Genomic DNA, 26,213 nt, shown 5'->3' on the forward strand with positions numbered 1-26,213 from the left:
ACCTTTGGGAGGCTATCATCACAAACGTTATGGAAACCCTCGGCCAGGTGCCAGGTCAGTCTGATTTGGCAATTTATGGCGATCATCGAAGAATCGGCTGGGTTGATGGTAGCGCCATCGAAGTTCCGAGAAGTCCGGCTGCTCTATATAACTCGGCAAACCTATCTCGTTCTTGCCAGGAAAGGTGGTCTCCTGAGACTACCAATGGTATCTGCGTCCCACAAACGCATACGACATTTTCAGATTATATCTCCGATATCAACATAGTTGACGAGGCTCAATTCGATCCGGAGATGTTTTTTCGTGATATTCAAGACTGCTCGACAGAGATCGAGGGAACAGTGCGGAATCAGCCACAGCTCAATGACGGGGCAAACTTGGCGGAAGTCGAGAACATACTCTTAGAAGACTTTTGGGCAGGAGACAAATTCCGCTCGCAGATGTTAACAGAGCTTGTGCCAAAAAGTTCGGGTGGAGACTTCACTTTCGATACACCTCCCTCCCAGGCCATTGCAGATTCTCAGAACTAGAGTTCACATATGACTAGAACAAGATTTGGAAATCGGGATGAAGTTGAAAGTGAGCTATCCTGTTGTGTCTATCTTCTATCCTGCATAGCCTCATATCTGCTTTACATTGTGATTTCCTTGTTTTGGCTCTGCCTGGATAACCTCCATCGGCTTTAACTAGCGAGGAAAGGAGAATAAAGAGAGAAACAAGTAAATAAGAAAAGAACACCCGGGTTCGACCACCTGACTTGAACCCAGAAAAAGGGCCGTCCCTTAACAAGGCCCATCCGAGCTCGCACAATCCATGCAATAGGAGCAGGGCTTAAGCTGGTATATAAGGGTGCATTATTGGAGTCACACTGCAATAAACTAGACAGATACATGTCGGTAGTTAGAAAGTCTACCCGAAAAATAGGGACGAGGCCGAAGAATCGGGGTAGGGCCCGAAAAATAGGCTTTAACCTGACCGATCCCGAAGCCCTAGCGCGGTCATACGAGCGGTCGCAATTGGCTAAAATCAAGCATGTACAAATGTTTACGGTACAGTACGCTATTCCGTGATACTGTCTGTAATTGAGACATATGAGATGGGTTCAATTCTTTTAGTAGATTCTACTTTATCTCTTCCTGCATTAGGTTGTTTGGCCACCGAGGAGAATCGTGGCCATTTCCTCGAGTTCCAATGTTGTAGCCAAGGCGTATATCACTCTTCCCGAAATCGATCACTGGCTTGACTATCCTGATGTTGGCCTTCAATGCCTGGCTTTCCCGTGTCTCGAAAAATGCAGGATTAAACAAAACATTTCCTCTTTCCTTCTCCAGTGAGTTCAGAACTCGAGACGCTGTGGATTGTGGATTGTTGTACGAGCTATCATGCGCGAGGAATCGTCAGAATCAATAACCATCAACGCAACAAAAGCACTTACCGAAATTTCATCCTGCCATTCTGAGCCCACAGGGTGTCCCATACATCTTTTGGATACTCGCCAACATCGTTCACGAGCCACTGGTTGTAGTAGTTCAGGGCCGTCTCAGCGATATAACTACCCCCGGTCTCCCCTCTCTTCATCAAGGCGATTAGCACAGCACAAATGCCGGAGACACCGGTCATATAATCACTGTTTGGAAAAATTGCCGTTACGCTCTCTCCGTCTTTCAGTCCCATGGCCTTGCCGAAGGCATGAGATACACCAACGCAGGAATCACTGATCTGCTGCCAGCCACTGCGGTGAGACCAAGGACCGTACCACCCGTAGCAGTTCTCTTGAAGTATGACAATTCCTCGCAGACGATCTTTCGTCATGTTTAAGATGCCTTGTGGGCCGAAACCGTGCTTCTCGAGCGAACCGGGTCGATAACCTTGAATGACAACGTCTGCTTCGGAAATAAGATCACGTAAATTTTGCTTCCCTTCCTCTGTCGTAAGATCTATACTGCAGTTCCATTTGCCCCAGTTAAGATCAATATGTAGATTATGAAGATCTGGAAGTTTCGGGGAAGTGACGCGCATGACGGATGCTCCTAGTTCAGCAAGGCCGCGAGATATCGCTGGTGCGGCAATGATTCGGGACATATCCACTACCTTGAGACCTGCAAGTGGTCTTTGAGAAGGATTCTGACCAGAGGGAGTGGACCACCATGTTGGAACTTGTGCTGAAGATGGACAGTCGTGGATCTCAAACAGCGATACATGAGAATTTGCTTTTCCATGCTCGGTTTCCCGGAATGAATCAGCAGAATGGCAGATGACACCGGCTTGTTGGTGGACATCCGATACTTGATGCTGCAAATCCTCGCTGTCATATCTTGAGATTCGCTCGATAAAAGGCGCCACAGCTTCTTCATTGCTTGACACTTCCATGTTACGCGGAAGCCCAAGCATGTCCAAGGTAATATCTGGCTGCAGACTCCCGTGAAGATTGAAGTAGCGCCCATCTGCTGTTCGATAGATACTTGTGACCATTTTACGGTACAGTGTTGTATCCCTCCCATGGAAATTGTAGTCCGGAATCATCTTGTCAAGGAGATGTGCATTCCGAGTGCGCGAGATAGCATCTTTAGAGTCGGGATTGATTGTCCATAGATAGCAAGACATCAGAAAGAGCTGAGCGTGGTCGGTGTTAATTGTGGCCCTGTCGACCGAGAGACCTTCTTTCTTCTTCATTAATGCTGCGATAAGAGATGCCTCGAGGGCCTTGAGCGCCGCTGCTGACTCTGCAAAGCGCCAGTTGACGGGAATACTGGGTTCATTGTTGCCAGAGAATGTGATTCGAGCTGAGAAATCGACTGCTTCAGGAGGCAAGTGCTTTCTGATCCAGCCTTTATTGAGAATCCCTTCTTCAAACACCCGCCGTGCATTCAGTGGAACAGAGTAAGATTGCGAGGAAGCTGATCCATTCATATTGAAAGGCTCAAGGTGTGGAAGATTCAAAAGGTTCTCAAAAATAAAGAAAAAGAAGATGCTTGATTTAGATGGACACACTCTGCATAAGGGGAACCACGAAGTCTTAAGAGGCAGATAGTCCCTGCGACATTTTCCTCCGCACCAAACATACCTGTTCCGATGCATGGCTAGATTTACTAGCGTTGACAACACGTTACGGTACTTTGCCATTCCTATTCCAGGCTTTGTCGGACCCACTTCATGGATTCCCCGCGTGAAGGCTGGGGTAAATTGTTGAATGACTGCCTGCGGTGACGACGTCTTTAAAACCGCGTTTCCCTCAGGTTCAAAAGGCAGTCTCAGAGCTCGTAATTTTCTAATCCAATCTGATCGAGTTATTGCGCTGGGCTTCAGTTTCAATTGATTCAACATTTATTCAACGTATCAAGAATCCAGTGTCACGAACAGTGTTGGAACACATGGCTGTCCGCACAGACGATCCTTTTCGTGTTCCTGAAGGCATGGCCGCACATGATGAGGAAGCCGTTCATCCGGAGAAGGCTTTTGAAAGTGAAAACCTGGATGAGGACCTTGAATTCAGCTACGATGAGCAACGAAAAATCATTCACCGCATCGACCGACGCTTGATTGGTGTTCTCGGCTTTTTGCATATGGTGTCCCTGATGGATAGGGGGAATATAGGAGCGGCCGCAATAGCCGGAATGAAGCAGGGACTAGATCTTGTTGGATTTCGATATGTCAGTTCCAGCAAACTCCTTTGTGGCCAATCACAACTGACCCCTTTGATTAGAGCATCATTGCACTTTGTTTCTTTCCAACATACATTGTTGGCCAAGTATTTGGCTCAGTTTTCATTCGCAAACTAGGACCCGTTGGTTTCCTTTCAGGAACTACTTTCTTAATGGGTATTGTCATGGTATGTTCAGTTAACACTTCTTCTCGAGAATGATTACTGACATTACTGCAGATGTGCGGCGGATTTGTGAAGAAATGGTCTGAGATGGTGGCTATTCGGGCAATCATTGGTGCTTTTGAGGCGGGATTTTTTCCAGGATGCGTCTATTTAATTTCTACTTGGTATTCCCGCTATGACATGCAGAAACGATACGCTGTCTTCTATTTACTGGGCTGTGTCGCCTCAGCATTTGTGGGTATCTTGTCATATGGGATCATGCAAATGGTAGGCGATATACACTCGCATGGTGTTCAAGACTTCAACGCTAATACCTGATTTATAGAATGGTTTAGCAGGAATTGATGGTTGGCGGTGGATTTTCATAATTGAGGGCCTAATTACTTGCTCTCTCGGCATTCTCGGCGCGTTAACTCTCATTGATTTTCCTGACCGCATGAAAGTTTCTCGGCGCCGCTTTCTCTCCGACAGAGAGTACGACTTCATCTTACGTCGCATATCACGAGACCGCGGTGATGCGGAACTGGACGAATTCCATTGGAAGAAGTATTTCTCTGCAGCTCTTGATGTAAAACCTTGGGCTTTCGGTTTTATCTTCTTCTGTACAACTACAGTTGCCTACGCAATCTCCTACTTCATGCCGATCATATTGAATGAAGAGATGGGGTTCTCGATAGGGACATCACTTTGCTTATATGCTCCGCCCTACGCAGCATCTGCTATTGTGACTTATGGCACAGCGTGGTTTGCGGATAAATACCGACTCCGTGGGCCTGTCCTGATATTCAATGCGCTCTTATGTTTGATTGGGCTGCCACTTATGGTAACTAAATATGTCATTCCGAGAAAACAATGACAAGGGCTGACATTCAAGTTAGGCATTTACACAGAATACAGGATCGCGTCTTTTTGGCGTATTTTTGACGACAATTGGGCCGGTTGGCAACGTCCCAGCGGCAATGGCCTATCAAGCAAACAATATTCGCGGCCAGTGGAAACGGGCGCTTTGCACTGCCGTGTTTGTAGGATTTGGTGGAACTGGAGGAATGGCTGGGTCGCTGGTCTTCAGGTCCCAGGATGCACCTTCATATCATCCGGGGATTATAGCCTGTATGGCCTGCAGCGGACTATTGATTCTTATTGTGCTACTGCTATCGCTTCATTTCAGGCGGTGCAATCGAAAAGTTGATCAGGGACTCCTTGTTCTTGAGGGACTGCCTGGATTTAAGTACACGTACTAGGTACTAGCCCAGGGACGAGAATATCACAGACGTATACTAAATTAGAAGGCAAAACACATTGTATCAAGTTATGACTGGCTAAGGATAGCAGAGGTAGCCTCTACCTTTTCTTTCCGTCCTGTCTTTCTCTTGGAAGCTCCTCGGTAAGCTCCAGCTGCTGTGCCTGGAGAATCTGAGCCATGGCATCTTCGGTCTGCAGATATGTTTGGCTCCCTTTGATAACCCAGAATGTCACAGAAGCAATGAGCATGACTCCAAGGACTGCGATTGCGTAATTCATGTCACTCGGAGTGGGATTGGGGGTGTAAGGAAAGAGAAAGAAGACAGTCGTAATAATGCAGTAAATTATGCTGATCCAGTTGAGGGCGAGGCCCCAACGGCCAAGGTCGTAGAGGGATGGTGGCATTTGGTCACGCCCAGTAAATAGCAGAGTCACAATAGGTATCGCATAAGAAATGTTCAAAGCGATAGTGCTCACACTCAATATAGCTTGAAGCACTGTGTCGGAAAAGAGATATAGGACACCCACAAGGCTGATCAAAATGCCCTGGGCCCATAAAGCGCGAATGGGAGCTTTCCACACAGGATCAACATAGCTCAAGTATCTTGGCAAGCCGCCATCGCGAGCGAATCCCCAAGTTAGACGTGAGCTGGTGGTAACAACACTGACGCCCTGTCCTATTCCGTTGAAGGTAAAGAGAGCAATAAGTGTAGCACCCCCTTCGAGGCCAACAGTCTCCCGAACGAGGTCAATGAATGGTAAAGGAGCACGCAGGAGGTTACCCAAATCTTGAATGCAGAAAAGGCATACGATCATGAAGATGAAGCCTGTTACTGCACCAAAAAGTACTGCCATCCAAATGATACGAGGAACATTCTGGCGAGGCGCTGGGATTTCTTCCACCATATGGATAACCGAATCAAATGCAGTTAATCCATATGCTGCTTGTACCATCCCTGTAAACCATACCACCCCATCACTCCAGCCGGTATTGTTGTTCCATTTCCCAAAAACAAAGGCCGGGGATTGAAAAGACAAGTCGCTTTTGATCCCCACTGATATTAGCAGGGCCAGGGAAAGAACGACAAACATGCCGATGTACCAGATTGCAACAAAATTGTTCAACCATGGAAGTACCTGCTCCTTGCGACAACCAACAACATTGATGGCGGTCAAGAGAAATGTGACACCAACGTACACCATGAAATTGACCCAGCCAGTGGGCTCCCAGGTCGGGTCAAACATGGTCTTAATCTCTAGCAGAAATTCTGCCAAGAACGCATTCAGAGAGGCTGCCGCAGTCCACCAGCCAAATGTATTTATCCAGGCACACATGTAGGAAACGAAACGGCCAGTGGGTGTTTTCCAGAGTCGATATACCCAGTACGCCTGTCCAAGGGCTGTTGGCATGCTGCTTGTCAATTCGCCCAAAGAAAGCGCAATGCAGATGTTGCATGCGGTGACAACTATCATTCCCCAGAGGATAGAGATAGAGCCACCATTTGTCAAGCCTTCACTGAGATCCTGTGCGAAAACATAATAGGTTCCTGGACTTTGAATCAGCCACGAATGAATAAGGCAGATCATGAACAAATGCATACCCAGGACGCAGAATGTGAGAGAAAGCATGCTCCACATATCGAATTTCCGAGTTAAGGCTTGGCTATGCCCCAGCATAGCAAGATCTTGCGCATCTTGTACATCTTGATCAGATAGGCTCGGCTTGAGAGGCTGTTCCAGATCCATGTTAAACGAGCTGGTGCCAAAGAGATCAAACAAGAAACAGAACCGCGGAGACTTTTCCTACGAAGTAAGAAGAGCGATATGGAATATTTATATTCTTTTCCAATTATAACGCTTTTGCTCACTTGTTAACCATGCTCTCAGTTTGATTGAAAAAAAAAAAAAAAAAAAAAAAAAAAAAAAAAGATAAGGTGGCCTTGCAGCGAATAAAATTTAACGATTCCAGTTTTCTGGGCCACACTGGAACCTTAGCCTTCGGAGCCCAGCGGCGGGTCGCGGAGATGCGGGGTATCCGGAACATGAATTGATAGTGATGAATATGTGAATAATGGGTCGAATTTTACGACAGACTCTTAATTGGTTGCCGACTCGAATCCTGGTCGTATCTTAGGGGCAAGCCGATACCTCAATGAGGAAAGAGAACACGACCATAATCTTACTATAGGTTTTAAGATGATCAATCATGACGGCTTGATTTTGAGTTTTGTTGCAATGGTATCAGAAAGACCTGGCTTGTTATTGATGAAGCCAAAGCTTAGAGCTTGTTGCCTGTTTATGCCTACCTATCCTATTGCATAGGTTTCTCTTTCCCTTCGCGGGTATTCTTAAACTTTTTCTGCCCGAGCGGACTTTTCTCCGCTGTTGTGTCGGGAGAGACAACAGCTCTCGAATTCAAGGTTAATGGATCCGAGTAGCGCTAGGAACTTTCCTTAATCTGACTGTCAATTACGTAATCGCGCCGACATTCTACTGTAATGCCCCCAGATTTGGTATTATGATGAATACACAAGCGACAAGTGCTCAGTCTAGAACTCATATCACAAAACCAAAGCGGTGGATAATTTTATCTCCATTGGATTTGATGCTGGCTATCTGGACTACCTTTCAGAAACCGCCGCTGATATCAACGACAGGCTGGGTGGAGCAATGTATAACGCCACCATTCAGAGGAAGAGCATTGACATGTAGTTGCGTGACAATTCGATCAGGGCACAGTTCCTTCATGGTCTTCAGTGCTTGTATGTCCTTTTGTGGATCCCCAAAGGCAGGGATAATCAGCCCTCCATTGACAAAATAGAAGTTCACATAGTTGGTGGCAGGATCCTCATGCTTTGAATTCTTTGTAAACTTCGGGTCGGGCTCATCGATTGTGTGAATTTGAAATTGGCGACATTTTGCATCTTTCTCAAGTGTGAGCGCTCTTTTCACTTGCTCGTAGACATCCCACCATTCTTTCGGGGCAGATTCATGAGGCCGAGAGAGAACAACAACACCAGGCCGAATAAACTGCACTTCCGCGTCTGCATGAACATCTGTGACATCCAGGTCTTTAAATCCCGGAAACCAGATAAACTTCTCAACTCCAAGCAAGCTGCTCAGCTCTTCTTCGATAGCCTGCTTAGACAGTCCAGGATTTCTTTCGTTGTCAATGATGCTGCTCTCACTGGCAATCAGTGTACCGTCGCCATCACAAACTATAGCGCCTCCTTCCAAACGAACTTTTGATTCGATACAGGTCGCTGGGAAAGGGTGGATGTCGTTTTCAATCACCCGTTTGGCGAAAGTTGCATTTTTTCGAATCTCATCTTCACCCAAGTTTGGCCACTCGTAGTCGATCTCTGATCCGTGCTCCGGAGGGATTTTGTTGCCCCATTCGTGGAACCTGAAATTGATCGCTAACCGCTTGTTTTTGTTTTCTGGGCTTGAATCATTACCAATAACGTATACTGGCGCTGTATCGCGAACCCAGAGATGGTTGGTGTCAAATGGAATGATGTCGACCCCAAAGGAGCCGCAGTCCTTGTTGCTAATCATTGATTGTGCCAATTTGACATCTTCAGGCTTCGTGTACAGACGCACTGGCTCAAATGTGGATATTAACTTAGCCAGTTGAGATATTTCCTGGCATGCATTGTGATAGTGGACAGGGGGCAATGAGCATTTGGAGGGAAACCCGAGTATTGTCGCAATATGGCGAGCAGTTTCAGCCGGATATTTAAACCTTGCAAAGAATCTATTAGTTTCATATTTCAACATTCGTGGACATTCTTGAACATTCACTGACTTGGCGGTCATTGTTGCGGAAAGAAAGCAAATGGTGTCAGACCGAAACCAATATCAAGGGTGGCTCGACGTTTTCTCTTTGTGAGTTTGTGGTTCAAGCCATTGGATGGTATTAGGAAGGGATAATATATATATATATATAGGAATTTGGTTGAAGTGATTAAAATTAATTGTCACTGGCAGCGAGAAATACCTCGTTGTCCAAACTATTCCCTTGCTAGCTCATGAGATTGCTTTTCGGAGTCCGCGGGCTGCGAAAGCGCGATTTTCTCTCATGACACATGGTTATCTTGAAATCGATCCTTAGATAATAGTGGATACTGAGACCGGGGCGAAACCCAACAGCGGACTTTTGTCCGCTCGGCCAAAAACCGGGGTAGATATCTCAAGCCAATCAGATTATTCTCCCGCGAGTTCAGATATTTGCAGCTTGAGCCACCTCGAATCGCCTTAAACCTCTGAAGGAAAGTCCAAGCAGCTTGACAATAGCAGACAATTAAGAATTGTCCAGTTTACAACACCTTGGGGTCTATCCTTCTCGATTTCAGGGATCTCCACTGCCCCCGGATCGTCCGAATAAGTGAACCAATAGCGACAACTTGCGACCTGGATCAACTACATGGAACTTTGGTATCTCCTATTCTACCCAATTAATACCTCCGAATGTTATGAAAATTTAATGGTTAGTTTGAGGGCAAAGTCAGAGTTTGAACCAGGATTAGCGTCTAGGGTCAGGATCAGTCACCTGGGTAGACAAGCCGAAAGGGGAAGGCAACTCGAGTACTCCGCAGAGAAACGACATCCGTAGGGTGTCAGCCCTGTTCTTTTCTCACCGAGCCGGATGTAATCTACTCGGTTTCTCAAGGCATAAGTTGTCAATTGGAGAAGAGTGACGTAACATTCTCTTTAGTCAGTTTCCGACTGACTTTGGTTTTTTCTTTTCGGCTGAGAGTACTGTGCCTAGCCAAGAGCGGGCCAGTATTATCTACTCGGCTATATATACTGCGGAACACCCATGTCTATTAACCTCTCACGCGTTTTATTGTGCAAAGACGCATCCAAACTCCCTGGCCTTCATCTCATTTCCCCCCTTGAATCCTTAAAAAAAAGGAAAGAGTAAGTCCTTCTCTGTAATTTGTTGTCAAGATAAATAATAATTTATCATATGCAGACCATGGCGGAAAGAGAAGAGTACATGAGTATTCTTGATGCAAGCATCTCGGACATTTTATCGGCACTTTCCTTAAGGCACATTACAAGCGTTGAATTGGTTGTGCGGTATATTCGACGTATCAGCACTTACGATGCGGCTGGAATCAAACTTAGCGCTATTCCGATCCTCAACGCTTCCGTCTTTGAAGAAGCTGCTGCATCAGATGCTCGTAGGGCTATGGGGAACTCTCCCAGACCTCTTGAAGGCATTCCATTCTTAGTGAAGGATAATATCAAAGTCAAGGGAATGACAGTTGCCGCTGGCTCACCAGCTTTCGAAAACCTTGTTGCAACAGATGATGCAACATGCGTCAAGCAGTTGAGAGCTGCTGGCGCCATTGTCCTTGGTAGGACAAACATGCCCGCGATGGCCAATGGGGGAATGCAGCGTGGTTGCTATGGTCGGGCAGAAAGCCCATACAATCTCAACTATCTAACCGCAGCCTACGCATCTGGTTCGTCAAACGGTTCTGCCACGGCAACGGCAGCTAGTTTTGCAGCTTTCGGTTTAGGCACAGAAACTGTGTCCTCTGGAAGATCTCCTGCGTCAAATAACTCGCTCGTTGCGTATACTCCGTCAAGAGGTCTCCTTTCGCTAGAAGGGGTATTCCCCTTATATCCAACGTGCGATGTACTAGTTCCTCTCACGCGGACAATGGACGACATGCTTCGCGTTCTCGATGTTCTCGCAGTGAATGTTTCGAAATCAACTGGAGACTTTTGGAACGAACAGCCCTTTGTTCCGCTACCCACGGCTGACCAAACTCGACCCGATTCTTTTATGGCGCTTAAAGATGAAAAATCTTTAAAAGGAAAGCGGCTCGCAATACCTTCCATGTACTTGGGGGCGGAAGGTCCTGTGCCTATATCAATTCGACCTTCCGTGATCAAGCTGTGGGAGACTGCCAAACAAAGTCTGGAATCATGCGGTGCAACCGTTGTGGAAGTTGATGACTTTCCTCTTGTAACGACATACGAAGCCTGCGACCCAACCACTGATCAGTGGGCAAATATTGAGGGGCTACCAGAGCGATGGCTCAAAACTGAACGCTGTGAACTTATAGCTCATGTCTGGGATGACTTCTTGATTGCCAATGGCCAATCTAACTGCCAGTCTTTGTCGCAAGTCGATCCTCATATGATCTTTCCACTTGAACCTGGGACGTTACAGGGAGAAGACGAAGCAGACAATCAATTGAGTTGGCTCGATTTGGTGAATTATCCATCAAAGAAGCCAGCCTCTATGTTTGAGCTCCCAGGCATGGAACAAGCCTTACAGGCGTTGGAACATGCAAGAAAGCAGACATTGGAAGACTGGATGGTAACCAAAAATTTGGACGCAGTGGTCTTTCCAGCAAACGGTGATGCAGGACCCTCGAATGCGGATGTTGACACCGAGGGATCCCGGCTGGCTTGGAGGAACGGAGTTTTGTATTCAAACGGCAATCTGGCAATCCGCCATTTGGGTGTTCCAACCGTCTCCATTCCGATGGGAATCATGGGGGATATCAAAATGCCTGTCAATTTGACTTTCGCTGGAAAGGCTTACAATGACAACGCTCTTCTGAAGTTCGGATACGCTTTTGAAGCAGCAACTCGAAACCGCCAAAAGCCACCATTGGTGCCGGCTCTCAGCTCTGACTTCATTGATCTAAGGCCTACAACTCAAAGTTACGACGGAGATTTTGCAAAGTTGGCGTTACCTTCCATGACAGTCAGTATGAGGAGCAAAGAAATCAGAGGATCGCAAGTTCATCTTCAAGTGCAGGGTACGATGGATCTAAAGAACTCCGAGCTCCAAAATATGTCTTGCTACATCAATGGCGTGTCCCAAGAGGTCTCCGTTAATGACGAGAATTGGAAGATCGAGCTTTGTTACCCAGTATCGACTCGCGAGATGTCTTGGAAGCGATGGACAAGCCCATTGTTGGTGCGCACGATTTGTGTGGTTGTTTGCCGCACAACCGCTGGTCTCTCAGCTGCAGAGCTGGTTATCTCTTAAAAAGGTCTTGACATATTGACATTAGACGTTGTCTCCAAGGATAAGATATAAGAATCCGATGCTTATTGACGAGAGTTTCGAATATGGTCAGAGTAGGATCAAAGTCCCTGAGCGGGTCCAAATACCGTTTCGCTTAAACGAAGTTATTCGTGATTTCTAGAAGGTGCGCCACAACCGAGACCTCTGTAGCAGTGAGACTGCTCAACAACGGATCCACGAGCCCGTAGTAATCGCTGTTTGTCATCACATGCTCGAAGATGAAGGCGATGATGTTTCGAGGCCCTCGGCGAATGGGGATCATGTTTGGGACGGAATAAGCTAGTCTCGACTGTACCCAAAGCATTAACAGAGTCTTGAATACGAGTAAGATGTGACTTGCGCTTCCGGAGGCGTTTGCGCAAGTAAAGTTAATAAGTGAGAGGTGGCTTTCCTTGGTCAGAATGAGACCCAAACTCATGACTCGTATTTTTGTCGGGGAGAACCATTTAGGTAGATCTATCATTTCGTTCCTTCCGGGCAGGGAAAGGTTACTAGTGTGGGTCGTTTCGTGGGACGCAGAAACCGCGTACCTGTGGACAAGCCCTGACATATCAAACTATAGCTCCACTTCGTGGGATACAGAGAAGTTCAGTAAAATTGGATTACAATTTTACTGAAAGGTGTGCTAAGATTAAGTCAGAAACTCAGCTTGGATCGGCTCTTCTCCCACGTTTCTTTTCCTTGGTTGTACACTGTCTACGGCCTGTACTGCTTCCGTTTCCTCCTGTAATATGTCGACAACCAACGGTATGCGCAGATGAAAAAATACATTCGAGGCATTGGTGCTGGCACATCAGCCAGATATGGTGATGCGGCAAGCGGGAAAGGTATCTGACACTGGGTGGACTTAATCCAAAAAAAGTCATCTACTGATTAAATATAAACAGGATTGGTCAAAACATTCGCGAGGGCTATAGCTACCTCTGCAGCCACTATAGGGATGACAACGATCAAATCTACCTGATAGGTTTCTCACGGGGCGCTTTCACCGTGAGATATGTTGCTAGCTTGATCAACGACGTTGGCTGCCTGGCCCGGCCTACCGATAACATTGTGCGAGCTGTCTATGGATTGTGGCAGAAGGTGACAGATTCAACAAATGATGAAAACCGCGGCCAGGCAGAAGCAAAATTGAAGGATTATTGTCAGACGCTGGGCTCGAATCGCCTCCGGTCCAATGTTACTATCAAGGCCTGTGCTGTCTGGGATACTGGAGCCGCGATAGGCTGGCCAGTTGCTAACAAGCCGAGATTTGTTTCCGTCAACTCCAACTTGTGCAACAACATCGAATACGCCTACCAAGCCCTGGCACTGGATGAGTTTCGCTTAAAATTTAAGCCAATATTGTGGGCAAAATCGACGCCTAAGCAGGTTTTGAAGCAATGCTGGTTCTTGGGATCTCATAGCGATGTTGGTGGCGGGTACCAGAACTGCGGCTACCCCAATATATCGTTGATCTGGATGATTACGCAGCTGTCCCGTTTACTCTCTTTCGATAGAAAAACGATCTGGGAACAGACTGACAATGGACGGATCCTTGATGTCAAGGTACCTAATTTTCGAATGTCTCAAAGGAACGAAATAGACGATCCTTTGGCACCTGAATTGGAAATATCAGATGAATCTGAGGATGTTGGCAATAGCCCAGCCCCAGAGTCCCGTGCACCGGAGCGGACGTACAGTGAACAGGTTTCCATTAGACGGACGAGGGTTCACAATTCTATGGGAGGAAGATCATCGGCCTGGCGGCTTGCCGGCTCGACTGTGCGCAAACCGGGACTGCTTCGTGGAAGAGACGATGACAAGCACCAACGGAATGGCTCTGTGACACCATTTGATGACGAAAATCTTGACACGTCGTCGGGCACAGACTTCGGTGGTAATGAGTTAATGCATATCAAGGTGAGGCTGCTACCAGAATTAGGTGTGCTGCCTCCATGCCAGTCAAAAGGAATGGCGAGATTCTTATCGCGCTTTCCATACTTTTGGAGGGCCACGCAACCTAATCTTCGAGCGCCGGCGGAGTGTTTCGCACTCAAGAATTACAGAGTCACAAAATTTCAACCACACCAATGGCAGTGTATCCGGCCTCCAATGCTTCCTCATCCTGTACCGGGAGACATCACTTTCCATTATGGAACAACCATACTACGCAGCTGGTTAGACAGGGACATTTACTTTAAGGAGGCCATTGGCGATGACAATTTCATCAGGACCATTGGCTTCCTGCCTGATCCGGAATCACTGGGCCCTCTCTGATCAAGGATCAAAGCTTTGCTTCGCTTCGCTTCTATATTCATACGGTGGATAATATAGTCCGAGGGCAGCTCTCATATCAAAACAAACTTCCATTTAACGAAATGGATTGGACAATTTTGGCTCTAAAATAGTTGACCGTGATATGGCTTCGGGAATCAAGCCAAGAACAACTAACATAAATTGCTCATGTTGATAGGAGGGTAAGGTTCTCCAGGCACGAGGACGGGACCGACTTTGCGCTTGTCTTTCTCAAGTCTCCCTGCTCTTCCATTTATACTTCTTCTCGGATTGCTTCCGGCACATCATTATGCGAGTCTAGAAAACCACCCTCTTCCACGTGGGTCACTAGACACCTCATGTGGTATGTCTTTTGATACTGCTTTTTTCCCATTGGGTACAGCCAATAGTAAAGGCCTAGGTGGCAAGAAGACTAATCGCATCGCATCAAATTAAAGATGCTACGCTAGAGTGATTATGACTAGAAGAGCTCTATTTAGCATCTAGCTGTGCATCTCGCTCGCCGAGCATCCATTTCGTGACGGACTTACGTCTTTTCTCCCTTTCCTGTCCAGTGGTCGGAGAGTGGTGGTCGTCTGCATACTGTACGTAGTAATTCAATGAGTCTTCTTCGATTCTCAAGCCTGCATGCCGAAAATGACCTATAGCGCTCGCTTGTTTTGCACCGACTACCTTCATACACCATTGGAGGAAGGTATCAAATCCTCGCTCGGGATCTCTTTCATAGCAGCCCAATTACGTTTGATGAAGCTTTTGAGCTCAGCGAAAAGCTCTTCGATGGGATTGAGGTCCGGCGAATAGGGCAGCAGATAGACCAGTTTCACCCCTGCGTCCTCATACAACTATACAACCCGCTCTGAGTGATGGAACGATGCATTGTCCATAACCAAAACAGATTTAGGCTCTAGCAATCTTCCGCAATACTAGAGAAGCTCAGTAATAAAGTCCGCAAACACCTCGGCATCCGTTGAACCGCGGAAGACACGTGAGAGAACGATCCCATTTTAGGCATACGCAGGCAGTATCTGATATCGCTGATCACGGTGGAACTATGTTACTTGCACAGGAGCCTTGCTAAGTGGGGACCACCCTATTCGTCTGAAGCCAATCCTTTTATCACACCCTGATTCGTCAACGTAAACCAAGTGATATAATTGAAATTCAGAAAGATTGTGCAGATAATAGTCTCTCAAGTCGGCATTTTGCTCCCTAGCACGTTGCCGCGCAGTCTTTTTAAACCAACCTTGAGCGACAAGGGCTCTTCGAATGCTAGAGGTTGTGACTAGGGACTAGAACTCATCCCAGAGGAAAACAGCCATTTCATCCAGGTAGAGGCCAGGCTTCTCAGATAGGTAGTCGCAGAGGGCTTCTATCATTAGCGGTGTTACGGTCCGTTTCCGACCGATTCGAGTTAGGGGTGCGTAGACTTTTTCAAACTGCCGCAAGTTTCTACGAATATTGATGATTGTAAGCTTGCTACATTCAGCTTCTTCTGCCATTTGAGATGTGGTGAGGGACCGGCTCTCTATCATATCACGAATGAGATGAAGCTTCCAGAGGGGGAGCCTAGGAGCCATACTATATGATGCAGCCTCAGATAAGCTTAGACAACGCTCAAAAGCGATGGATGAAGAATGTTGCCTAAGAGCTGGGTAGCAGGGAAGGAGGAACACGGACGTAGCGTGTGTTTGGCGGTTTCGTGTAAAATATACCCTTCCAGGTTTCACCTTCGTCATTGTAAAATACAGTGTCTATTCTGGGAAGTGGAGGATCGCCGGCCATACCATATCAAGACTAGCACGTTTCAGATTAGGGTTTGGGAATCAATTTGTAAGAGTGCAGAGGTATAACTGATTTCGAAAATTGCTGTAAGAACAAAGTAAACTAGCACTATGTTAAATCATGAGGCAAGCATCACATATGTAGCCTGGCTTATACTACTTTAAATGGATAACTCACTTAGTTAAGGATAGTTTAAGCTAACACTAGGAGGCTATTCCAAGTCTTAAGCTTTTTCAACATTATTTACGCTATGGTTACGACCTTAGTATAAACATCTTGCTACATTTTCTCCTTTCTATATATTATTTCCTCTACTTATCGATTTAGCTAGTCGACTTCTATCGGAAGACGCTTATACTAATCTAATAGACTCCGATCTTCTCGCTAAACTTAGGTTCCTAGTGATTGCGCCTTATAGCGCCGAGACCGTTCTTTCGCCACTTGTACTAAGTGCCGTTTGTGTCTTCTACTTTTCGAGTTCTTACTATAACTAGAGTGTTAGGGGCTAGTTGAAAATACCCCTATTAGTGAATCTCTACGAGGTTTGAGGTCTAAGAGATAACGGCATCGGATTGCTTACTAGATTTATTACTAGATATTGATTAAGAGTAAATCTCTCGTATAAGCTTCTTCATAGAGAATTGAAGAAGCTTCGGTTATTAAATATAGAGATCCTGTATTTAGGAATGTATTAAACGCTTATAGTAGTGAGAAGTGAGGCGGGGTTGTTATAACTCACAAGATTGCTTTGTTTCTTCTAGATTAAAAACTTGAGGTATATATAATATACTTCTTTGATTGTTACCTAATTAAGCCTAGTAATTCTGTAGACGTTACGAATATATCACATAGGAGTGCGTTATAGACGTATGCAATTCTCCGCTAAGGATGGATTATAGGGGCCAAGAACGGCCAAATAGAGCTATAGCACTTGTCAAGTACCTCTGTTCAAAAGCACTATTAGTAATAGACATTCCTTGTCTCTGAACTAGTGTGGATGTCTATTAATAGCAAACAACAGAGAGAAGCAATCCGTAGCTAGCGGCAATCGGTTGTCATACAAACTGAGCTACACGACCGTTGACTAATTAACAACATTTAATAGGGTTCAGTCACAACCTAGTTCTTCTAACTCTTTTCTTCGACGCTTAGGAGTAGGATAACATAAACAGTTTATTTGCTATTCGCCTTCTAGACAAGGTTGATGAAATAGTAACTTTGGTGTTTGGATCATATTGAATCCCCTATCAACAATACTTAGTCTCCTATCAACAACATTAAATTTTGTGAGGGACTAACTTATGCAAAGAGAATAAGGTTCTGGATTGAGAGGTGTACCCAGATAACCTATGTGGTTCTGTTCATCACATGTTCCTAGACGAACTTCCTTCTATCAGCACGTGTCTTCTATAAACACCCATCAACACCTACTAGTAGCGACCAACAACCTTCAACAGCCATTGAGAGACTTCAAATTGATTTCGATCCATCCTGTATCCCTTGATCGTCAACCATTTGCTGACTTCTACGAATGCGATGGCCGCTTTGACAAGCTTGAGCTGGGGTTTCCACGCCCTTGCACCGTCTACAACTATCTGGTTTATCCTCCAGGCATCGTGGTAAGCTACCGAAGAGTAGATCCCGCTACTTTCATCAAGGCGCGCCGCTGCTCAGTCTACGGCGTTGCAACGAAAGCTGTGCGACACCGTTTATTATTATTATGATTATCATTAATTCATTCGCCCGATGTAGCTCGCTTTATGTGCAGGCTGCTATGCGGAAGTGCTATCAGACCTGTCTGCAGCGAGGGAATGGGCAGAGCGCACCGTTTCATTCGTGTGCCTGAACCCAGAAGGATAGATCAAATGACAACTCAGAATAGATTAAAGGCGATATCTTTCATGCGATTACCGCACGGTTACCAAACGGACCGTTTACGCACATAGTCTCACAGCTCCTTCTGTTCAATTGGCTCAGAGCACACCAAGCCATGGGAAGCCCAGTGGATCACGTGAAAGCTAGCTTATAAGTAGGTGGATGAAGGAAAAACAGGGGCATGGCGACACCGTTTCATGTGCAGTGACACACGCATACAGATCGCTATCGTTTTGGAGTTCCGGTAAAGATAACAGAGAACACGAGGAGTTGAAGGGAGTGACCTCAGTGGCTCGTTTCTCAAGTTTGCAGAAGCTGGACGACTCCGAAGTTTCTCTTCGAAATCGTCTAGAGGAAGAAAATGTTTTTCGATATCCGCGTCATTAGCTCCTCGGTGGGGCTCGATGGGCGCGTGAGATGATTTGAGTTCAGTAGATGGTAATAGTTTGATAGTCTGTCCCTGCATCTTTTCGCAAGATAAGCTTCTGTCCATGGAAGGATAATATCCCACTGGGATGTCGAGAGCATCTTTAAATGTGGGATTCTGCGGGAAGGAGACTTCGTCGCTCTGGGTTGCGTTATTGTTGGTTTTCGAATTGATAGCGACGCACTGCCGAACCTCCAGGCTAAATTGGACTTTTGTGCGTTTCTTTGACGGAAACTGAGCCCAGATATACCTGGACCGCTCGGTTATGTAGCGAATAATGAATACAGCCATATGCGATAGCAGGCATTCGGGACATAGTAATCTGAGCCATGCTCCAGCGCCACCAGTTCTGAGAACGTCTTCCTCAAGGCCAAGGGGTCGAATTGCCGGCCGTTCAGTCGCCTGCGCTATGCAGAATGTGAAGGATAGCTGTGTTGTCCTTCGTTTCAGCGCTGATTTGGTGACCGATGGCCATGAGCTTTGACAGGGTGTGTGCAATTTCATCGGATATGCAGTAGGTGAAGGCTCAATGGACTTCCATGGCCCATAGAGCCAGGTAACGTCACTATCCTTCGCCCTAAAACCGAATTGTTAAAAATTGAGTTGACTGCAATCCGATCCGACTCAGAATCGACTAACCAATTCACACTGTCGGATGACACAGTGTTCAGCTGCTGTTGTCGCTTCATCCACGTCCTCCATAGTGCATTCTCCAGTCTGGTGCTGTTCCTCAAAGCTCTTTTCTCCCTGAGCACATATCTCCTTGTCATCCAAATATCCCCTTCCGTCCATACGTGCGAAAGGTAATCGACATTTATCAATGGTCCTTCTTCCAGGACGGCGTCATCGCAGTACATTTTTTATCGTGGATTCCGTAGGAGAAGACTCAACCTCTCTTGTGACAGTGGAATAGGAGAGAGAAAGGTAGACGCTTGTAAGACAAACACAGGTGGCATATCCTTGAATATACAGTTCATGAGCGCGGCTAAGCGTAAAGTGCGCATTTGGACTGCTAGCTGGGCTATGCAGATGCGAGTCGTGGACACTATCCAACGCCTTCTAATGTCACGCCGTCTAGTCTAGACAAAGAGAGGAAGGCGAATCTGATTTGTTGTGTTGCCGATTTCAGCTCCAAGTTAGTGACTTGAGTCGAGCTTATTTCCGGAACTGCACTACACGGATAACAATTTTCGTAACGTGGCGTAAGATTGGAATGTATAGCCACAATGAGTGGACCGCAGCGCACGCGCCGTATACAACGGACAGCTAACCTTTCACTTTTTCTATAGAGCTTATCATGATGACTAACAAAATTGGAAAACTCCATATTTCTTGTCAAAAATAAATACGAGTTCAGCTGTCAAAAAATAAAAATAAAAATAAAAAATAAAAAAAATACTATACGCCAGATTTCTGCGGAAGAGTGGCATGTGCCATATCAGGAATTGAGCCCCTTCGCTTGTAATATGACATCTGCAAGGTTCCAAATTCCCATTCCGTCTGAAGTTTGACAGAGGCACGCAAGAAACGAACCGTTAAAATGGTACCGGTCACATATTGTCGTAGACTAAAATGGCGCAGCTACTCGGTATTCTTGTCAAAAGTTTGTCAGTGTTTGTTTTTCTCTTTAAGCCAGGGGCCTCTTACAGATGAAATCTACGTGCTTCTGTCCCTTGTTGCGGGAGTTGTAAGACATTCCAAGCTATCTCACATACTTTTATTCAATATTAGACCGTGAAGCTCCTGGATGCAACTCCGAAAGAAAAAGCGTTATCGCGAACGGTTGCCTCATGCCATCAGGGGCGCCAAGCTATCCTGATTGAAACATCAGGCGAATCTAGCTATCAATTGCGCAACATCCTCTGGCTTATCTTCCATGGGGTAGTGACCTGCATTTTGGAGCCAGATACCATCTGGTGCCCAGTCCGCCATGTTATTCTTGCCAATGACATGCACAAGGGTCTCTTTGTAATCTTTCACCAATGGATCACGCTCTCCAAATACCACAACGCTCTTTAGCCTGCTCTCTGTGGCCGTATTCAGATCATCTTTTCCTTTCATTTGCCAGTAACGTCTCGCATTGTCACCCCTTTCTGATAGAAGCGCCAGCGCGTTCAAGTCACTAAAGTTTCTTGGACCACAAATAGCTTCACATATCTTCCACAGCGGGGTCTCACGAAGATTTTTCATAACAAAGCGCGGTATTCCAGTGCCCATATGTGCAAACAGCTCGACGCTAGTTCTAGCGTTCGCAGGTAGGTGCTGGTAAGGTGCGCCGTAGGCTTCAACATCTCTCTCCAAAATTTCTGGAGATATGAATCGCACGATAGTGGATTCAGATACATAACCATTTAAGACTCTAGTCAAGAGAAACCAGACTCCGTAGAGAAGACAACAGTTTCGACTAATCTCGTGAGGTTGATGCGGAAAGAATGAATTAATGAGGAAGAGGCCACTGCATGATGACGAGGGGAGATGAGGCATAGAGCATAGAGCCACACACCTGAAGTGTCGTTACTACCTTTTCCCAAAAAAAAGAGGCGATAGGGGACGAAGTATGAGAGAAGTATAGGCTTGCTATACGGATGGTAAAGAAAATTTTACTTACCCACCCCAACTATGTGCTACCAGTATGGCGTCTCTGAGTTGCACATGGTTGACAAAGGCACTTAATGTCCGCATGTGAAGCTCAAATGTAATAGAATCTCGGTGCGTAGGTTTGTCGCTTCGTCCATGGCCGAGCCAATCAAGGGCGTAAAGCTCATGGCCCTCTTCGAGAAGTTTGGTCATAATCTATATATAGGTAGGTAAACATTAGCACTTCTCACAGTTTAGCATGTAATCACTATTGTCCACCTAGACCTAGTATCACCTAAACAAATTGGAGTAACAAATTCTAACATACCTTTCTCCACATATAGCTCCAGCTCCGACTTCCATGTAGAAATACGATGGGCCTCTTCGGCAAGCATCCATTCCGACCGCTATCGACCGTAGCTGGCCTTAAATGAACGAATCTCACTCTTGCGCCACAGACAAGAAACTCTTCGGTATTTTCATGCCATAGAATATCATTCATCCACTGCTTCTCAGATCGGTCGACTCTAACAATCTCATCATCTCGGAAAATATACTTTCCTTCTAGCTGAAGTTGTGCCTGCATCGCCCCTTGTCTCCTAGATGCTTCAGTGTCTTCGATGAGCTTATTCCATGGCAAGATAAGACACCGGATATTTCTGAGAACGGTTGGAAGAAGACGAGACGAGACTTGTAAAATATAAAAAGGAAGAAGCACACTAATTGCACACAGCCGACATATAGTGAAAGATAAGAGAAACACACTTATGCTTTCGTAAACGGTCTGGATGGTGACAACGAGCTGTACAGCAGCCCAGCACAAGAAACAGCGGGTAAAGTATAGCACCGCTGAAGTTGCAGCTTGTGGCATTTCCGAGCCCAAGTTTAGGGCTAGTGGCTTTCCCTTGTTCCAGGCCATGATGAAACAAGCGAAGTTAACAAGTGCTTTCTTAGGTAGTCTTGTTTAGACCGGCAAAGTTCATCAATGGACTTTAGCAAGAAGGTTCGCTTGGCATTAGAGGGAGGAAGAAGCAATCATTTATAACCGATATACCCGGCATAGAGCAGTCCTCCCCTTTCCTCCCCCTGTTATCTCCCTCCGTCTTTTGACATTTCTTTGATACTTCGTCGACATCTCCGCTTACGCCCTTAAGGGGGAAAGGTATGTGACATGCCAATGCCACCCAAGATAAAAAAGGCTATCATTTTCCAAATATTTTACAATAGGGAATGTCAGAATGCAAGGATTTTGTTTCTGGGAACCACGATATAGTACTTCCAGAAATCGCTGTCACTACCTACATACACTCTTAGATTGTTTTTCGAACCTTCATGCGAAGTAACGCTAATCTACTTTTAGAATAGACCAAGGACCCCACCAGGTTCTCACCTTGTACCGTAGAAATACCGGATTATTGTATAAAGATAGGTCTCTGTTTATACCTGTCATAGCTAGACCAATCCTAGCTCGGTGCCCCACGTCCAACACTCCCATCATACGTCTTCGTAGACAACTGACTACTAGGAGCGCAGTGATCCATGGCACCGAATCTAGCTAAACTTACGCCCTAAATTACTATGATATGATATGCAGCAGTGATCTTACCACATTCCGAATGCCAGAGGTTGATGACTGCAGTAAGCGAGCAATTATCAGGAGTCGTTCTAATTTGCGGCTGTAGGATGAAAGCCCATCCATTAAAGGTGGACGGTCACGAATCATCAGGTCGATCACACTAGAAGCAATATGCAACCGTATACTTGAAAAGACGTATTTATGCCTCTAAAAGATGGTGCTTTTTTCTGCTGGATGAATTTGATATCTCTATATACTAGTCTCGGCATTACGCGCCTCAGGTGGCATCCACCCTCCACTCTCCAGAAAGCTCTCAGTACTACCAAAGGAATTTTGACCTCATTCCATGCTTCCGTCGCAACTTTTTCCTGTTTGCTTCATCCTCGGTAAAGGAAAATTAGCAATATCCCTAGGTATTGTATCTAGATCCGACGGAATATAAATCAGAATTGCAAGACTGAGGTCATTTCAAAATGCAAGGGCAGGGGACTCGTCCTTCCACAGCTGGGGACACGGTATATCTGTCGGCCACGTTTTGCCATTCGCAGCGTAGAAATTTTGGGTAAAATCTGATATTCCCCAAAGTTCCAAGGAAAGCTGCGAAAAATAGAAGCGACTTGCAGACCGCAGGCAAGCGTCTCCCTTCGTTCAGGAACCCCATCAAACCAAGAAAGTCTCCGAACACAAGCATAGCCAAAAGCATACACAAGTCCAGCGTGAATATAAAGGCAAGTGAAAGAAATATTTCGAATTTTAAGAAAATTAACCTCGAAGTGGCTCTGCTCGTAGTGTTAGCACGGATCACCAATATCCAAGGAATAAATACGGGTTGGCAGGTGCCTTACCCCACGAAGTAAAAAAAGCCTATAGCACATCTCAAAATCTATTTCACCACTTTATTCACATAGATACACAATTTGAAACGCACTATGCTTAATAAGGCTCGTACGGTAACCATTGATTATATGCGCTCTCGAATGTATAAAAGTTGAATCTTCGAATACTTGAATTCAAAATTCCTGTTAACCCAGAACAGAAGTAAATAGTTTTCCCTGGACTTCATCGTCGTTCCGTCAACAGGACGTCCATCTCTTTTCGATGAATGGACTGGTTTTTGGATGAAGCTGAGCAACGTGAAGTTTCTTGTACTTGCTCCTCGGGTTGTAGATTTGCCGCTTCGCCTAAGGCTTACAAGCCTTTACTATTGGAGCACTAGACCGTATTGGGAGCCGGGGAAAGCTCTATTAAATTATATCCTTCGTAGTCAATATATATTATCAAGAGTCTAGTTTAGCGCTTATTATAGGTTTTATATTTGTTTTTTACCCTCGATAATTAGGGAGCGCCTAGTTAGCTAGTTTAGTCGAAACCTAATTGTAAAAACAATATTTAACGGTGCTTAAGGAGCGGAAGGTAACCCGATATAGCGGAGAAACCGATTTCAAACCACCCTGTAAACTCGGTGCTTTTGCAATTCAAGGCTTCGTCGAAAGCTGCGCCCAGTGATCTACCAAACTAAAGTTTTGATAACGTCAAACCATTCACAACCTCCTCAACAACTCTAGCTGCAGCCAGAGTCTCCTCGTCCTTGAAATGTCTCCCAGCAATCTGCAGCGCCACAGGCGCCTTCTCATACCTGTCAGGGCTCTGGTACTTTTTCCACTCCCTCTCATCTATCTCGCTTCGTGGTATATACTTCGCATCCTGGGCCGTTAGTTTGTCCAACTCACTATCAACAACCAGCCCGGAGGGGAAAACGGCAGCTGGCAGGTCAAGCACGTTCCAGATAGCCGTGTAGTTCCAGTAATGCGACTCTCCTAACACAGCGGCCGCGGCTGGATAGGCAGGACTAAGAATGAAGTCTACGCTGCGCCGTTTGAGAAGTGCGTGGTATTCGTCGCGGTAGATATCCCGCGCCTCTTGGAGGGCCCATGTCTCGTGATGCGTGAGGGTCTTGCCTTTGCTGTAGGAGAAGGACCATTCGCTTAGTGGGCGGGCGGGCTCCCCGCTTGCTTGGAGTTGTTTGTGTTGGAGCGTGGCCGCATCGGGGTAGTAAAGGGCCGACTGATATCATTTTCAGCTCGAGTGTGAAGAACTAAAAGGATAAAACTCACTATGATTTCCCAGCCATGGTCGTGTTTGTATGGTTCCCAGTCCACCACTTTAATACCAGCTGCTACCAACTTGTCTCGCGCATGGCGTAGAGCTCGGGTGACGGGCGGATGAGGTCGGACACAGCTGTATGTAATATGTTAGTTCAAAGAACAGAAAACGAAGTTGTAGGACAGTGGTGTAAATTACCCATCATCCCACATAATAGCAATAGTAATATCCTTGCTCGGAACCACCCTCTTCCACGGAAGTGGGACCAAGGACGTATCGACATCCCAAGGCTCCTGGTCCAGTACAACGCGCTGGAATAGTTCCAGATCCTCCAAAGAGCGACTTGCTAGCGGTCCCACGACACCGCGGATAGACTCCTGGCCCACCGCAGCAACCTTAATGCCTACGAGCGGGTTGCGCAGTGTTGTGGGCCGGAACCCATAAACGCCGCAAAACGCCGCAGGGCATCGGATCGACCCGCCGATATCTGTACCAATACCTAGTGGCGCACAGCAGAAGCCCATTGAGGCGCCTTCGCCGCCTGACGAGCCGCCGGGGGTAAGTTCGCGGTTGTGCGGGTTGAGAGTCTGGCCAGTGATGTTGTTGCTGCAGCAAAGGTGCTGTTGGATTTTAGTCTAGGGTTACATGACGAAAGAAACACCAGATTAGAACTTACCATCAGGGACTGTGGTTGGTTTGTTCGCACGTGGAATATGGCTCCTGCGTTCGCAAGCAACTGCACTAGCATCGCATCTTCTGTAGTAACCTTGTCGATCCTGTGGTGTTGTTGTCAGCTCCTCTTTCTCTTTTCCTCTCATAAACACCGCATACCAAGAGACATATCCCGTATTGCAGGTGCGGTTCTTGAAGCCGATATGCTCTTTGACACTAATAGGGATGCCATGCTGTGCGTAGGTTGTATAATTAGTTCTCCGAATATCACACTACAAATAGGATGAACTCACCAGAGGGCCAACCAATTTCCCCGTCTTCTGATAATAAGCATCCAATTCTTTAGCGCGAGCAATAGCTTCATCAGCCATAAACTCCGTCGCAAAATTCAGCTGTATGGGGAACACGAAAGTGTCAGCGTCGTGCCATTAAAAGGCAAACAATTTGAGGGCAATTCACCAGCTGATGCCCCAGAACGGCCCTCTTCAAGAATGCGATTACCACTTCCTCGGCCGTGAGACTGCCTTTCCCCATCTCCACCACCAGTGCTGTGGCAGACATCTCGGTGATACTGAGCTCGCGCTCACTAAGCAGTCCGCTCTGCCGTGCAAAGTCCGTGACGTTCTTCTGCGTTGCGGGCGGGAGCTTATCGGCGGGGAGAAGCCATTGTTTTGGAACGGAGTTTTGTAAGATGTCTCTACCTTTCTGGGCTTTCAATTCCCAATTCTGGAGAGCCATGTTGATTGTAGATGTTGTGCGTTCTTAGGACAGGGCGGCAGGTACAGGTGTTGAGTAA

At 46.3% G+C, this 26,213-nt stretch overlaps 8 protein-coding genes across 8 annotated transcripts; 4 read left to right on the top strand and 4 right to left on the bottom strand.

Moving 5' to 3' along the window:
- Nucleotides 1-29: 29 nt before the first annotated feature.
- Nucleotides 30-530, top strand: N7474_010638 (uncharacterized protein; the record flags this gene model as incomplete). The annotated part of the gene is made up of 1 exon (XM_057202048.1): nt 30-530. The coding sequence occupies one exon, from the start codon at nt 30-32 to the stop codon at nt 528-530; it is 501 nt and encodes a 166-aa protein (XP_057048319.1).
- Nucleotides 531-1,431: 901 nt separating this feature from the next.
- Nucleotides 1,432-2,910, bottom strand: N7474_010639 (uncharacterized protein; the record flags this gene model as incomplete). Its single annotated transcript, XM_057202049.1, has 1 exon — nt 1,432-2,910. One exon carries the CDS (start codon nt 2,908-2,910, stop codon nt 1,432-1,434), a length of 1,479 nt encoding a protein of 492 aa, XP_057048320.1.
- A 461-nt stretch (nt 2,911-3,371) lies between these two features.
- Nucleotides 3,372-5,067, top strand: N7474_010640 (uncharacterized protein; the record flags this gene model as incomplete). The annotated part of the gene is made up of 5 exons (XM_057202050.1): nt 3,372-3,650; nt 3,704-3,829; nt 3,881-4,093; nt 4,152-4,649; nt 4,705-5,067. The coding sequence occupies 5 exons, from the start codon at nt 3,372-3,374 to the stop codon at nt 5,065-5,067; spliced, it is 1,479 nt and encodes a 492-aa protein (XP_057048321.1).
- Nucleotides 5,068-5,167: 100 nt separating this feature from the next.
- N7474_010641 (uncharacterized protein) lies at nt 5,168-6,814 on the bottom strand (the record flags this gene model as incomplete). Its single annotated transcript, XM_057202051.1, has 1 exon — nt 5,168-6,814. The coding sequence occupies one exon, from the start codon at nt 6,812-6,814 to the stop codon at nt 5,168-5,170; it is 1,647 nt and encodes a 548-aa protein (XP_057048322.1).
- Nucleotides 6,815-7,696: 882 nt separating this feature from the next.
- On the bottom strand, nt 7,697-8,626 carry N7474_010642 (agmatine deiminase family protein; the record flags this gene model as incomplete). The annotated part of the gene is made up of 1 exon (XM_057202052.1): nt 7,697-8,626. The coding sequence occupies one exon, from the start codon at nt 8,624-8,626 to the stop codon at nt 7,697-7,699; it is 930 nt and encodes a 309-aa protein (XP_057048323.1).
- Nucleotides 8,627-10,049: 1,423 nt separating this feature from the next.
- Nucleotides 10,050-12,089, top strand: N7474_010643 (amidase; the record flags this gene model as incomplete). Its single annotated transcript, XM_057202053.1, has 1 exon — nt 10,050-12,089. One exon carries the CDS (start codon nt 10,050-10,052, stop codon nt 12,087-12,089), a length of 2,040 nt encoding a protein of 679 aa, XP_057048324.1.
- An 842-nt stretch (nt 12,090-12,931) lies between these two features.
- Nucleotides 12,932-14,387, top strand: N7474_010644 (T6SS phospholipase effector Tle1-like catalytic domain-containing protein; the record flags this gene model as incomplete). Its single annotated transcript, XM_057202054.1, has 2 exons — nt 12,932-12,969; nt 13,016-14,387. The coding sequence occupies 2 exons, from the start codon at nt 12,932-12,934 to the stop codon at nt 14,385-14,387; spliced, it is 1,410 nt and encodes a 469-aa protein (XP_057048325.1).
- A 9,770-nt stretch (nt 14,388-24,157) lies between these two features.
- N7474_010645 (putative glutamyl-tRNA(Gln) amidotransferase subunit A) lies at nt 24,158-26,176 on the bottom strand (the record flags this gene model as incomplete). The annotated part of the gene is made up of 7 exons (XM_057202055.1): nt 24,158-24,706; nt 24,757-24,880; nt 24,944-25,365; nt 25,422-25,521; nt 25,577-25,650; nt 25,711-25,809; nt 25,877-26,176. Coding segments are annotated over 7 exons (1,668 nt in total), but the record flags the coding sequence as incomplete, so codon positions are not given.
- Nucleotides 26,177-26,213: the final 37 nt, after the last annotated feature.

Source organism: Penicillium riverlandense (genome assembly GCF_028828495.1).
Source record: "Penicillium riverlandense strain IBT 135883 chromosome Unknown utg000009l_segment0_segment0, whole genome shotgun sequence".
Taxonomy (NCBI): domain Eukaryota; kingdom Fungi; phylum Ascomycota; class Eurotiomycetes; order Eurotiales; family Aspergillaceae; genus Penicillium; species Penicillium riverlandense.